Source organism: Protopterus annectens, chromosome 5.part1 (assembly GCF_019279795.1).
Source record: "Protopterus annectens isolate FY-2018-M chromosome 5.part1, PAN1.0, whole genome shotgun sequence".
Classification (NCBI taxonomy): domain Eukaryota; kingdom Metazoa; phylum Chordata; order Ceratodontiformes; family Protopteridae; genus Protopterus; species Protopterus annectens.
Window position 1 is genome coordinate 753,513,146 of NC_056736.1, and position 14,902 is coordinate 753,528,047.

The 14,902-nt window shown below is 40.7% G+C and overlaps 1 protein-coding gene across 2 annotated transcripts in view; it reads right to left on the bottom strand.

The window, feature by feature from the left end:
* The window catches only part of P4HA3 (prolyl 4-hydroxylase subunit alpha 3), a 1,158,229-nt gene that overhangs the window by 543,463 nt on the left and 599,864 nt on the right, over positions 1-14,902 (bottom strand). For both annotated transcript variants that reach the window (XM_044073397.1, XM_044073396.1), the window contains exon 7: positions 3,158-3,334. In XM_044073397.1, coding sequence (XP_043929332.1) covers positions 3,158-3,334 — 177 coding nt within the window. The remainder of the gene's footprint in view (positions 1-3,157; positions 3,335-14,902) is intronic.

Below are 14,902 nucleotides of genomic sequence, written 5' to 3' on the forward strand. Positions count from 1 at the left end.
GTATCATTCAGGGCAAAGGCAAGATGCTACTCAGGGCTAGGGTCATACCTGCCTAGGCCACATGATCCAAGAGCTCTTCTATGTCTCTTTTCATGTAGACCAGAGAGGTACGTCTCAAGTCATTCACTCCAACACGGACAATGACAGAGTCATATTTGTACTCTTTGTAGAGTGACTTGAGTGTATGCGTTATGTGGCGGATCCTGGCACCCGACAGGCAGCTGACTGTAATTTTCTCCTTGTTCAGCCTGGTGAGTGGGACATCAATGTGCCTGACTATAGAGTCACCTATGACTAAAGTGTTAGGTGCATTTTCTTGCCTTAAGGGCTGTTGCTGGGTGGCACACTGGTATTGTGAGCTATGTGACACTTTGGTTGTGATTGGTGTTTGCTTGCATTTCAGAATTGGAGGCCCTTGTTGCTTGGGCAGGTTACAGTTATGGGCCTCTGCATATGTGGATTTAATGTTGCGATGTGTGGGTGTTGGTGGTGTGGGTTTAGAGGGGCTATGTGTCGCTTGAGGTGTAGTGTGGGTGTTACCCTTCTCCTCTTGACTGTCTAGCACAATCTTGGGTGGAGAGAGCTTTGCTTCCAGTTTGGCTATGTAAGTGCATCTCTCACAAGTTGTAGTGTTGGGTGGTAGGAGGAGAGGGTTGTCTGTGTACATGAGGCAATTGCTGTATTGCCCTAGTATGCCCAGATTCAGCAGGTGGACAGGAGAAATCACTAGAAGCTGACCCTGGTTCAATAGTATTCAGAAAGAACTTATAGCCAGTATAAATTGAATTGCTCTGATGTAAATGTTGCTTTGTAGTAGACATCTTTGTAAGCAGAATGTGTATGCTGAGTTTTCTTGTTCTCCCCTGTCTATGCTGAAGTTCTTTGGGTTCTCCAGTTTCCTTGTACTGTCACTAACTATAAACTGCTTGATTGGTTACTATGAAAATTGTCTGTATATATCACACTTTCCATCTCCTTTGGCCTGGGTCATTAATGAAATAATAAGTAATTCATATAATTAGCAAAGTAATTAAGTAAAGTTAATCACTTCTGCTACCACTAAATGTGTTTTGATCTAAGGACTTTTCACAACAGTATTTTATACAAACCAACAAATCTTTGGCCAAGCATCTCAAGGTAAAATGCAAATATGCAAAAGTAAGCATCATACATAAGCAGGTCCATTTAGTTATGGGTCATTTATTTTATTTATTTTGTTTAACTTTATTTACTGGATAAGTGCACCAGTCCAGCGACCAATTGCAGGCATGACCCAGCCATAGATAAGGCAACATACACAAACTAACTGGTTACAAACAAAAGGACTACACACTAAAATTTACAAATAAATGGATATACAATGCTGAAAAATATTTGAAAAATACTATCAATTATAACATTGTATGTACAATACGTATTACTGGTAAGTAAAATGTTATTTATGGTTACAAATGTTAACTATTACATTTTGTTATTATAATAGCATATATAGTACTGGCAGTACATTTCTAGAATTTACATTGAAATTTTTGGAGGGGAGTATGTCTGGAACATTTAAAGATGAAGAATAAGACGATGTAAGATACATGTAGGAGGCAGAAGAAGAAAAAGAAAACTGAGAGTAAAAGAGTAACACTTAAGTAAGAGAGGTGTGGGGAGCCGTGTCGTGAGGAAGAGCAAAGCAAACTGGAGTAATAGGCTAAGAGCAACTTAGAACTGATTACTGGAAATGGAAATGCTGGAAAAATACAAGAGTGCGATGCAACCAGAGAAGGGCGGAGTAGTGATTAGGCATGAGGAATCTTAATTCAGCACAAAGGCTGAAAGATTTTAAGTGAAAGTTAATCCACTGTCAGAAGTGCAGTAATTAGCCTGCATTCCTTTAACATTTGCATATGATAATGGAGTGAAGGTGCCTGATGAGTTTAGATCAGAGAGCTGAATATGCAGTTTCTCTTCTGATCTTTAGGCAGAATGTTCTAGTTTGCTGGGATGACTTTATTGAAGGATTTTTCATCAATACATTTTTTGAAGTGTGGTCTTACCAGGGGTAATAGCTCTAGTTAAGCAATTTATGTTGTTTATGACAGAAGAAAAATAGCTGTGGCAGTAATTGTGAGCTGGCTGACCTTCTGAAAGGAAATGCAATGATGCTCTTTGCAGGGAGACTGACAAATAAAGTGACAAAGAAACATGGTCAAAATCCATCCATTTTATGGTGTTTAGAAACAGATGGGGAAGACCGAAATGTAAATCAAAGGAGAAGTAAAGTTAGAAGGCATTAGATACATATAGAAATACTGCTCAGGTCACTACTGGCAAAAATCACCTCCATGAGACTCAATGCATGTGCCATCTGATCTTCCTCTAGATTCCATGCCTTCCATACCCATGTGTACATGGACAGATGTGCTGAATCCTGGCTCTAATGCAAAGCACTGCTCAGAGGAACCTAGAGCATGTTATACTCCCACACAATATTGTGTTTGTTAGAGTCTCCATCAGGTGTCACTACATTTGCAGACTTTCACCTCCTGCCCCTATCCAGGGAGAGTGAGCCAGTCTTGGCTGTGCATTTTCAGTCCCCACCTTCCTCAGCTCCACATAATCCTGGCTGTTATCCAAGACCAGGCTGGTTGGGTTCAAGACAGGACTTTATCACTCTATGCCATTAAGCTGGTTCCATTTCAAACAAATTAACTTCAGATGTTGGTAGACTACAACAAAAATGGAAATTGGTGTCCATTTGGCATAATGGTTAAGGTCTTTACCTCCCATGCACAAGGTGCACTGTTCAGTCCTGACCTCTGACCAACTGTCTGTATGGAGCTTGCATGTTCTTGCTGTGTTTCTATGGGGATCTTGCCACCACCCAAAACACGGCAAGTGGTTCCACCTCAAAACTGATGATGATGGTAGACTTTGTGCTGTTTTAAGTTCTAAAAGCCACACTCTCCAATCTCCTTGGCCAGAATTCAGCAAATGAGATCCACTTCTAAACCTTGGCTGCTAAAGAAGCAATAGAAAAATATATATCTGCATTACTAGATGACAGCTTCTGTTGTGTTCTAATAATCACAGCTCATATGTCTTCAGACAGCACATCCACACTCAGCCACCGGTAAGCAAGCTGAAAACATTACCTTTTATGACTTACCCCATATGATGCAAGCTTCTTAATGTTATCTGCTTCCCAGTCATTGACGAAATTATGGTACATAACGGCATAAGGCTGAAGACTTATGATCTCTTTTCCTATTGGCTGTAGGATCAGATAGGGGCTGTCGTTGGTCTCATATGAACAGTAAAGTTTTGGATCTTGATAGTGTGTGACCTACAACAAAACAGAATGAAAGGAAGGATGTACAAAGTCTTCAATCAGGATGCTATAAAATATCTAATACCTCCCTTAGTACTGTTAGCGCTAATTACTTAGCAAGAGCTGGCTTCACAAAATCACACAGAATGACAGATTAGCATGAGTTTAATTACAGAGTTTAGTGAAATCACCCTGAAACATGTGTTAAAGCCCAGAAAGGGTTTTATTTGTTGAAAAAATAGTATATTGTCTGCATACTTAATTATGCTGATATGGGCTCGGTCATAGGATAAGTTGTTTATAAATAATGAAACAGCAAGGGCCAATAAGTGATTACTGTGGTACTCCAATACTGAATGTACCTATTAGACAGGGCTTACATTCCCAAACATCAAAAAAAAAAAAAAAAAAAAAAAAATTCAAAAATGTTGATCTAAAAACAAATGAGACTATAAATATAAAAAGAAAATTATGCAGAGGGCAAGCCTAGTCTGTACTACCCATACATCCTGCAAATTATATATATATATATCTTCCCCAAGATTACACAACAATAGGGAAAAGGCAAATTCCCACTCTCCATGCAAAGCGATTTTGCACTTACAGATGCACACACATTGGCAAACCAAACAGTAGTGTGTGAGGAATGTTCACTATTCTGAATGTTTGATATTAGTGACTGGATCCAAACAGTAGTGTGTATGGAATGTTCACTATTCTGAATGTTTGATATTAGTGACTGCAATCCAGACATGATATTTTTGCGTACCTGGAAGGTTCTGCTTTCCAGATAACTTTTAAACCACTGGAAGCTAGTTAGTCCAAAACTGAGATTGTGTAGTTTGCTAAGCAGAAGGGTATGATTTACAGCTTGAAATGCTCTTATCAAGTCTACAAAGAGATTGCTTATGTTCCATTGAAGGAAGGGGGATGTGGATACATGATTCAGGGACCAACATCAGGCTCCCCAAGTATCCGATGGGTGGTTCATAAGTTCATAGGTTCATAGGTTCATAGGTTGGTACTAGGCTATCAGCCCAAGGGCCTATACAAGCCTAGCCATAACAATTCCCTGGCTATTTCTTCCCACATTATTTACTTTCCTGGACCCCTGTCTAGCAGGGCGACTGACGTGATCCCTGGGGTGAATTTCCTTTCTCCCATCCAATCGTCAAGGTTCCTCTTGAAGAGGTCCAAAGAGGCACTCTGCTTGACATGTATCTTGGGTCTTCATAGTCTTCATAGTAGGTGTGTGCAGGACATTTTGAGACTCCATAATGATGTGGATTACCCCCCCCCCCATTGTGGGAGTATTAAACCATAACACCTGCTAGTGAGGGCAAAAAATTCCCCATGGCTGCCTATGTGACAACCCCTCTCAAGACAGCTCGCAACCTGTTATTAGGTGAAATCCCTGGATAAAGGGAATGAATATGTTTGATTGAGGAAGAAATGTGATGGTTGGCAGGGATACGGGAAAAAGTTACATGGGAAAGAAAGAAAAAAAATTATATTTATTACTGATACTAAAGGACAGCCTCTGATAATACAGCCTCTCTACAGGAGAGTAACACACCTTGGATATTTATTACTGATACTAAAGGACAGCCTCTGATAATACAGCCTCTCTACAAGAGAATAACAGACCTTGGCTGTAGTGAGGTTTGGTTTAAAAAAACTCTCTTTGGAATTAATGAAAATAAAAGTAAAGTTTACATATATCCTGTGCAGAGGTTTCACAATGTCAGTAAATCAAACTCGTAACCAATCTCTGTTGGAAAAACCTGCTTCTGGACTGCCACAGCTAAATCTGTCTATACAGGTAAATAATGCCTGCCCCTTATGTTAATTTGACCATATATCTCATTTCCTCTCTGCTTTCACTGGCTTGTGTGAATAAGCACTAAATTACAATTTTGTGAAATCACTCCCCTTCAGCTATTTAAATTCATTGGCCATCCTACTGTATTCCATAGTACCAGAATAAAAAAGTGACCACCCCATTTCAAGTCTATCTTGCTGTTTTAAAAATAGTGACCCTCCACTAAAACTTAACTTTTAGACAGGTAAAACTTAAGTTACCTACTTTCACATTTAACTCCTCTAGTGCACTCTGCAGTGTTTAGGGTAAACCATTTTTTTCATCTTACCTTTAAGCATCTATTGCAAGACCACCAGTAACTGGAGAGCACACATTCTGCCTCTCAGTGGTCATCTTGGGATTAGTGCTGCTGTTTTCTCCTGGTGACAGAAGGAGTGCAGTTATATTATTTCCTGGAGACTGCTGATCACCAGAAAACTTAATTACTGCTTTATAGGTAACAGCTTGGAATCTGTGCTTATACTCTGATCCTGGTGAGAGTAGGAGCAGAGTGCATTGATTCCTGATTTTTTTCTAGTTGGAGAGTGAGTGTCTCTGCCTAACGTACCTGATTCATCTGGTTGTTATTTGAGGCATCTACCAGAAAAAGACTACAAGCCTGTAGGCCCTTGCATCATCTGGGACAAGACTGTGGATCACCAAACAGGCTGTGGCCTGCTTCTCTTCTTGGGATTGGTGCTAACATTTTGCTTCTGGTGACAGAAGAAACAAAGGAGCATTGTATCCCAACAGAGTGAAGCTGTGCTGAGACCAGCATTAGTAGTAGCCAGGCAGTAGCCATTCATGTGACTCGCACTTTTCATCATTCTTGACAAACAAATTCTTTATTTTTCAGTAAGTACTGCTTGATTTCTTTCTAACTTCAGAATAGCTGCCTAAATACTTCATCCTTAAATTTTCATGGTCTACGATTTGGTTTCCCCTCGAGTGTTTGGCAGTGCTCTGTGCAGACTCAGACACTTTGAGTGACATTTTTCCTGTAAAAGGTTTCATTACGTAATACAGTGAGCTCATATCCAGGCATGTCTAAAGGTCAGTTCCCTGTGTTTTCTCCTGTCAACCTGGTGAACTTGGACATCCTGAGGCAGTGTAGCAACTGCTTTATGTACACAGACAACCCTCTCCTCTTACCTCCCAACACTATGACTTGTGATTGGCAGTAGAGTTTTACATGCTGGCTTGCTGGGCCTAACGCACAGCCTTCAAAAAAGGAACGCCCATTCATGCATGTCTTCACACAGAACACGCTCTAACTGAGAATCGAACGGGCAACGTCTAACTGTGAGGCGACAACGCTACCGCAGCACCACCTATATATATATAGCCAAACTGGAAGCCAAGCACTCTCCAGCCAAGACTGGATTAGCCAGTCAAGAGAAGGATAACACCTGCACCACACCCCATTCAACACATAGCCCTCCATAACATACATCACCACAACTCTCACATAGTAACACAAAACACACACTTTCACATAGGCTCTCAGTAAAAATTTTCCCAAACAACAGAGACCTCTGGGGCAGAAATGCAAACAACCACCACATCCCAGCACAAACCATGAGACACATAGCTCACATAAACAGTGTGCCACTCAACCAAAGCCCATAAGGCAAAACAACTTACCCAATACACTAGTCATAGGTGACTCAATAGTAAGGCAGACAGATGTCCCACTCACTAGGTTGAATAAGGAGAAAGTTACGGACAGCTGCCTGTCGGGTGTCTAGATCCACCACATAACGCATGCACTTAAGTCACTCCACAACAGGTACAAATATGACTTTGCCATTGACCATGTTGGTGTGAAGGACCTGAGATGTACCTCCCTGGACTACATGAAAAGAGACATAGAGGAACTCTCTGATCTTGTAGCCCAGGCAGGTTTGACCCTAGCTCTGAGTAGCATCCTACCGTCACCCAGAATGATACCACAGTACAAGCAGAAAGTGACTGACTTCAACAATTGGCTAAGTTTCTGGTGACATTCTAAGGGGATCCAGTATCTGTCTGCCTGGGATGACATGATCGACAGCCCTCGATGCTTCACCAGAGATGGCCTGCACCTGTCGCCCCAGGGATTCTGTATACTGGCCAAGACTCTTGCCACCCCTATAGTGCCTTTTTTAGGCAATGTCCTAAAGACAAAATTGCCACTATAACAGCTACAAGCAAACAAAATCTGAGGGTTATGCTACTCAAAGTTAGAAGTCTAAATCTCAAAATGCACTCACTCGAAGCACTCCTTAAAATGGAGAACATCGACAACTGTGTAGTGACCAACACCTGGTTCAAGGCTCCGGAGAGCACCCCAGCACTACCTGGCTATAATTCATACCACACCTTTTGGCCCCTAAACCTCGAACGAAGCACTAAAGGCGGTGGTGTCTCCATATTCATAAAGGATATGCACACCTCCAGACTAGTAACCCAACATAACACATCAGAGATACTTCAGCTGCAACTAACATTGGGTAAAACTGCAATCCAGATTGTAGCCTGCTATAGATCCCCCAACATGTCCCAAGACTCCCAATCCATATTAGGATACAACCTAATAGCCTTATACTGGGAGACTTTAACTACACCTCCATTAACTGGGAAAATTACTCATGTACCAACACACTTGCTCGACGTTTTCTGGAATTCATTAATTCCAATGCCCTGGACCAACTCATTTTTACCCCCACCAGGGGTAGAAACATCCTTGACCTGGTCATTACTAACATGGGTGACCATTGCTCTACATCAGTAATCAACTCCTCCCTGGTCAGATCTGACCACAAGCTAATCATCATGGATATCCACATCCCACCCTCACCCCCCCTAAAGGAAATCACCATAAAAAGCATCTTCAAAGCCAATTTTGGGCTTTTAAAAACAGAGGTGGCTAACTTCACGACACCCATGCAAATGGAAAATAGGTGCATGACTGTTGAATCATACACCAATGCACTGTATGAGCACATACACAAGTGTATGGAATGGGCAATACCAAATAGAACCAAGACACTCTCCGCCAAAAAAAGGAAGCCAATCTGGTGGTCCCCCACCATAAACAAACTCTACAACAGAAGGAAAATACTGTTGCAGAAAAGGGTGAAGTCCCAAGACTGGAAAAACTCCTTTGTTAGCCTCAGCAAAAAACTGAGATCCATAGCCAAATCCTCTAAAGCTAGCTATGAAAACAAAATTGCTGCAGATTCTAAAGACAACCACAAGGCATTCTATAGTTATGTCATGAATCTACATGGTAAGTCTCAGATCTGCTCTGAGTTACAGCACAATGGCAATACATATACAGAACCAACTGATATTGCCAACATATTGGCCGACAGGTTCAGTGCGAACTTTACCCCCCTTTCACCCCCTAAAGGGCCTATCACAATACTTGAGGAATGCCAAGCCCCTATTATCATGGCTACACAAGTAAGAATCACATTGTCCAAAGCCAAGAATACAGCTTTCATTGGACCTGATAATATCCCTGGCTGTGTTCTACATGAATTACAAAGTGAACTGGCACCACATCTGAGTACCCTGTTCAATCACAGCCTCATTTCAGGCTTTGCTCCTACCAAATGGTGCAATGCTATGGTCATCCCACTTTACAAAGGGGAAGTGACTACAGACCCTGGGAACTACCACCCCATTAGCCTGATAAGTCTGATATGTAAGGCTATGGAGCGCATCATCATAGACCTTATAAATAAGGACATTGGGAATCTAAGAACTCTGGACCCCATGCAGTATGCATTTGTAAAAGGTAGATCATGCCTGCTCAGCCTGATAGACTTCTTTGAGTCTGTCACCAGAGCTGTGGATGAGGGCAAGGTAGTTCGCACAGCCTACCTAGATCTTGCCAAGGCCTTCAACACCATCCCTCACTCAGGAATCACAGAGAGACCCAGTAAACTAGGCATAAAACCCTATGTAATAAGACAGGTTGCCAACTGGCTCACTGATAGAACCAATCCTGTGAAAGTAGCGGACTCCAGATCTGACTACCGACCAGTTACAAGTGGTGTTCCACAGGGATCGGTCCTAGGTCCTCTCCTGTTTAGCATCTACTTCTCTGAAGTTCAAGTCAACACAAAGGGACTCTGTCTGAGCAAGTTCACAGATGATTGCAAACTGGGAGCCATTACTGATTCTCCAGATGATGTAGACATTCTACAAAAAGGCCTCACTGACACTAGTGACTGGTGGCAGAACCATGGCCTTAAACTCAATGCCAAAAAGTGCATTGTCATTCCCTTTGGGAAAAATTTGGTGCCCATGAATGACCTCATAGGTGGTAGACCACTAAACACCAAAGGTGTGATAAGAGACCGGGGGCACAGGTTGACAGCAACCTCTCCTTTGATAACCACATTGCCACTGTAGTCAGAAAGTCCTTCTATGTGGCACATCTCATTACAAAAGGTTTCTCATCCAGGAAGAAAGAGGTCATAATCCCTCACTACTCGTCCCTCATTAGACCTATTATAGAATACAACGCCCCATTTGGTATGTACCTCACTAGACACCTACAATAACTGGAAAGGCCACAAAAATACCTCACTAAAAGGATCTTAGGCCTTAGACACATGCCCTATATGGACAGACTCAAAAATGTCCAGCTATACTCTGTCTCTTATCGCCTACTTAGAGATGATCTCTTCTTGACTTACGAAGCCATGTGTGACCCAGAGCTGCTAGATATGGTACACCTAAAGAAATCCCAATCCCTCCATGCCACATGCTCTAGGGACCTTAACCTCATTACCACAATAAACAGAACATGCCGGAGGGACAGGTTCCTAACCCACAGACTTTTCATACTCTGGAACAAACTTCCCATTCACATCAAGCAGAGCACTTCACTGGCCCTCTTTAAGAGAAATCTTGACGAGTGGGTAGACAATCGGAAGTTCACCCCGGCTATCACTTTAGTGGCCCTGTTTGACAGGGACACTGGGAAATAACTTTGGGTGACATGATGCTAGGGAATCTTCTTGGGCTAGGCTTATATAGGCTCCAGGGGCGTTAGTCTAGTACACACCTATGAACCTATGAAACTATAAATGTAACAAGCCTACTTAAATACTCCATATCATTTGTGCGGACTCATGCTTTTACAAACATAAAGCTATAGCAATCACAGTGTAACACAAAAGTATTTAAAAGGCAGGTTTACAATAGATTTCAGGAAAGATTGTTGTTTTTTAATAATAATGTAGTCTAGCCTTGATGGATAGTGCTATATTGTATTAGCAAACTTCATTCTGTAGTCTCAGATTTGATTCCCTTGGTTACCAGTGTATCGTGTATGATTTCAAGTAATTCATTAATCAGTTGATGTTTTTATTTTGGTTTTGAAAAGAAGACCTTCTGCTTAGTGGAATCACAATATAAAGAAATTAATAAAAATGCAACTGAAAATGTTAGTTATTTTTCAACATCATTAAAGTAAGCTTTTGTCTTCTGAAAGATGCAAAATATATATATATATATATATATATATATATATATATATATATATATATATATGTCTATGGGTTCCGGACATTTGCTCGAATGAGCAAACGTCCGAAACCCAAACGGCCAGGCATACTTACGTGAAAGTGCTTTTCACAGAAGAAGCACTTTTGCATAAGTATGCCTGTTGCCGAGGCTGTGCTATGGTGCGGGTAAGGGAAAATTCCCTTTTCCCCACTGTAGTGCAGTCTCGGAGTGAGAATATTAAAGTAAGCGGGGTGTGGGGGGGCACAGCCCCCCACATGGGGAGGTGCAAAGGGGCGAAGCCCCCCTGGTAAAATGTTAATGTAGTGGGATTTTTTTTTGTAACACGCTTTAACAAAAGCGTTTTTTTGATAAAAGCACTTTCGTTAAAGTGTGTTCGGTTGTTATGGATTCAGACGTTTGCTTATTCGAGCAAACGTCCTAGATCCATATATATATATATATATATATATATATATATATATATATATATATATATATATAGGGTTCCCTATCAGAAGCCTGAAACACTATAAGCTTGAAAATCAAAATCCTGAAACCAAAAGCCTGAAAACTCAAAATCCTGAAAACCCAAAATCCTGAAACTCAAAATCCTGAAAACACAAATAATGCTAATATGCCAATACAAAGACACTAATATCTACCGACTGACCTTGACCCTAACCCTAACCCTAAGGTCCGTCACTATCGCACACTCACCTGACCCGCTCTCTAACCCTAACTCACTTAAACCGCCCCTAACCCTAATTTTTGTCACTATTGCATACATGCCTAACCTGCGCCCTAACCCTAACTCACTTAAACCGCCCCTAACCCTAACATAAAACCAACCGCACACTTACCTGAACCCAACGCATGACCTAACACCACAGGGCTAACAATAGCAAAGCCACAATGACGTCAATATGTCTATTTTGTGTTTTCAGGATTTTGAGTTTCAGGATTTTGGGTTTTCAGGCTTTTGGTTTCAGGATTTTGATTTTCAAGCTTATAGTGTTTCAGGCTTCTGATAGGGAACCATATATGTATATATATATATATATATATATATATATATATATATATATATATATGTGTATGGTTATTTTGGTTTTGAAAAGAAGACCTTGTGCTTAGTGGAATCACAATATAAAGAAATTAATAAAAATGCAACTGAAAATGTTAGTTATTTTTCAACATCATTAAAGTAAGCTTTTGTCTTCTGAAAGATGCAATATATATATATATATATATATATATATATATATATATATATATATATATGGGTTCCGGACATTTGCTCGAATGAGCAAACGTCCGAAACCCAAATGGCTGTGCCCTCCACAGAACTAACCAATTACCGCCCCATAGCTATTCTCTCTCCACTCTCCAAAATACTAGAGAGATGCATACACTCTCAGGTCTCAGACTACCTCCTTACTAACAACCTCCTTTCCAGTACTCAGCATGGTTTCTGACCAAACCATAGCACCACCACTGCCTTACTCTCCTTTACTAACACTATCCTTCAGCATAAAAACAATGGCTATCTCTCCTCTGCTACTTTCCTAGACCTATCTAAAGCATTTGACATGGTCCCACACAAACAACTTATCTCTGTCCTCAATAACCTATCCTTCTCACAATCGGTCACCAACTAGTTTCAGAGTTACCTGTCTGACCGCCTACAATCCGTTGTATGGCAGAATGACATATCTCCCCAACTACCTGTCTCCATAGGGGTTCCCCAAGGATCCATCCTTGGATCCCTACTCTTCTCTGTTTACACCAATAATCTAGCCTCTGCCACCAAACATGGCACACTCATACAATACGATGACTCGACCATCATCTGCTCAGCCCAGTCCCTACCAAAACTGCAAAAAGTCACACAGGAAGCCTTTTCCTCTGTTGAAACATGGTTATCCGATGCCCGATTAATACTCAACCCAAACAAAACTAAACTAATCATCTTCCAACCCACCAAACATACTCAAAACAACTCTCACTTTAACATCACGGCAAAAGACAGCACCACTATATAACCAACTGAACACACCAAATTGCTAGGAGTGGAAATAGACAATAAACTAAAATTTGACATTCACATATCCATGACTATAAAAAAAGTCCACAAAAAACTAGGAGCATTATACAGAAATAAGCAATTTCTCACCAAAGTAGCAAAGATTTCAATAGCAAATTCCCACCTTATCTCCACCCTACTTTATGCCTCTCCAATATATACCAACCTAAGGCAATGTGATCTAAACAAGCTAGAGACCTGCTACAACAAAATCACCAAATTCGCCACAGGGGCATCCTACCATAGTCACCACTGTCTCTCACTTGCTGAACTGGGCTGGCTTGAACTCCCTCACCTCCTTCAGTGGTATCAACTCTCACTCGCCCACAAACTAGTAAACCATCCACTAAATGTCCCATCCCTCCAGAATCTACTCCAACCCTATCACACCACCAGACCACTAAGATCCAGCAGCAAAAATCACTTGCAGATCACTAAAGCCAATAACTCTGCTGGTGAAGCACTATTCTCTTGCGCCATAGCCAAATTATGGAACTCACTCCCACCCACAATTACCTCCATACCATCATGCACCCACTTCAAAACTTTATTAAAAGCACAACTAAAAACATGCTGGCTATGCCCTTGCAACTCCCACTCTAATATCATCCACCCCATCCAACCACTACCTTTCTTTCCACTCCACTAACTACCTTGATTATAGCAAGCTCAGATGCTCATAAGCCTAGTACTTATACAGCAGGAACTTCTTATTGTAACATTTGTTAATGTCTGTTATGTACTTCACAGATAAAGATTCTAGTTGTATACTGATGTACTATGTTCTTCATCTGTAAATATGTTGTAAGTAATTGCTATGTAAATTGTTAATCACTATGTAATCCAATGTAAATACTGTCTGTTTATTTTAACTGTGGAGCTTTTCTCCCCAGGCCTCCGCTAAAAATGGACCTACGTCCAGTCGGACACTCCCGGTCAACAAATTTAAATAAATAAATATATATATATATATATATATATATATATATATATATATATATAAAATGGTTCCAACCCTTTGAACTTGTATCATATCACATAATGCTGAATGTTTAGATAACTCTGTGTCTGACATTTCATCTTTCTTTAGAATTATTTAACCAAGTTAGTAGATGCAATTGTTTGACACTGCATCTCTATTTTCGCTATCTTTTGTTAACTGGCCAAGTGGGCTGATGAAGAGACCCCTTTCAGCCATAAGCCAACACTGCAGTAGGATAGATGTTAAATTACAGAATTATTTCAATATTGACAAGAAAATCTCACGAGCAAAATGCTATTGTAACTTAAAATGAACAAGAATGCTTAGTGGTATGATCTGTACCTGACAGAGCCGAGGTCTGGGGTCAGTCCTGACCTTTACTTATGTGTAAGGAGATTTGCATATTGTCTTTACGGCTACCCTGATTTTCTTCTACCTCCCAAAACACACTGGTTGATTGGCTACACTATCTTGTCCAGACATAGGTTGTATTTTCTTGCTTATGATGAAATGATTCTGTAACTGAATATTTGTCCTTAAAAACATTGCAGTATAACTTCATGAAAATCACATGAATTACAAACCAAGGAAATCATAAAACCACTTGCACCTTCATGTGGTGCAAAGCCGCTCAGGCCGGAGATGAAGTTGTGGATGCCCATCCACTCATCCAGATTAATCTGGAAAGATGTGAGGGAAGTTTGTTCCAGATATAGGGTTAATGTTGGGTAATAAATCTGTCCCTCCAACATGTTTTATTTATATGCTGTTGGATGTCTAAATCCTTATCTTTAGGTTTAGGGGAGCTGTTTCTTTTTGGAGGTGTAACAGATCAAGGATGGTTGAGTCCGTTATAGAGCGTAAAGAAAGTCATAGATCCCCTTGTAAGTGACAGAGTAGCAGAATATGGTTTCAAGCCTGCGCTGGTGGCTAAGTATCTTTTTTGGGTAGGAAATGGTGGGATCCTTATAGATATACAATGTGTCTAGACAGACGTGTGTCCAAAAGGACACCACACTCCATAACTGGTCTAATTAGACTGCAGTACAGCACAATAATAATGTCTGTCAACCTGCATAAGATACCTTTAGACATCTCTTGTGCTAAACAGAAGTATTTCCTGACTATTAATGCTACATTAAGATCAAAAGG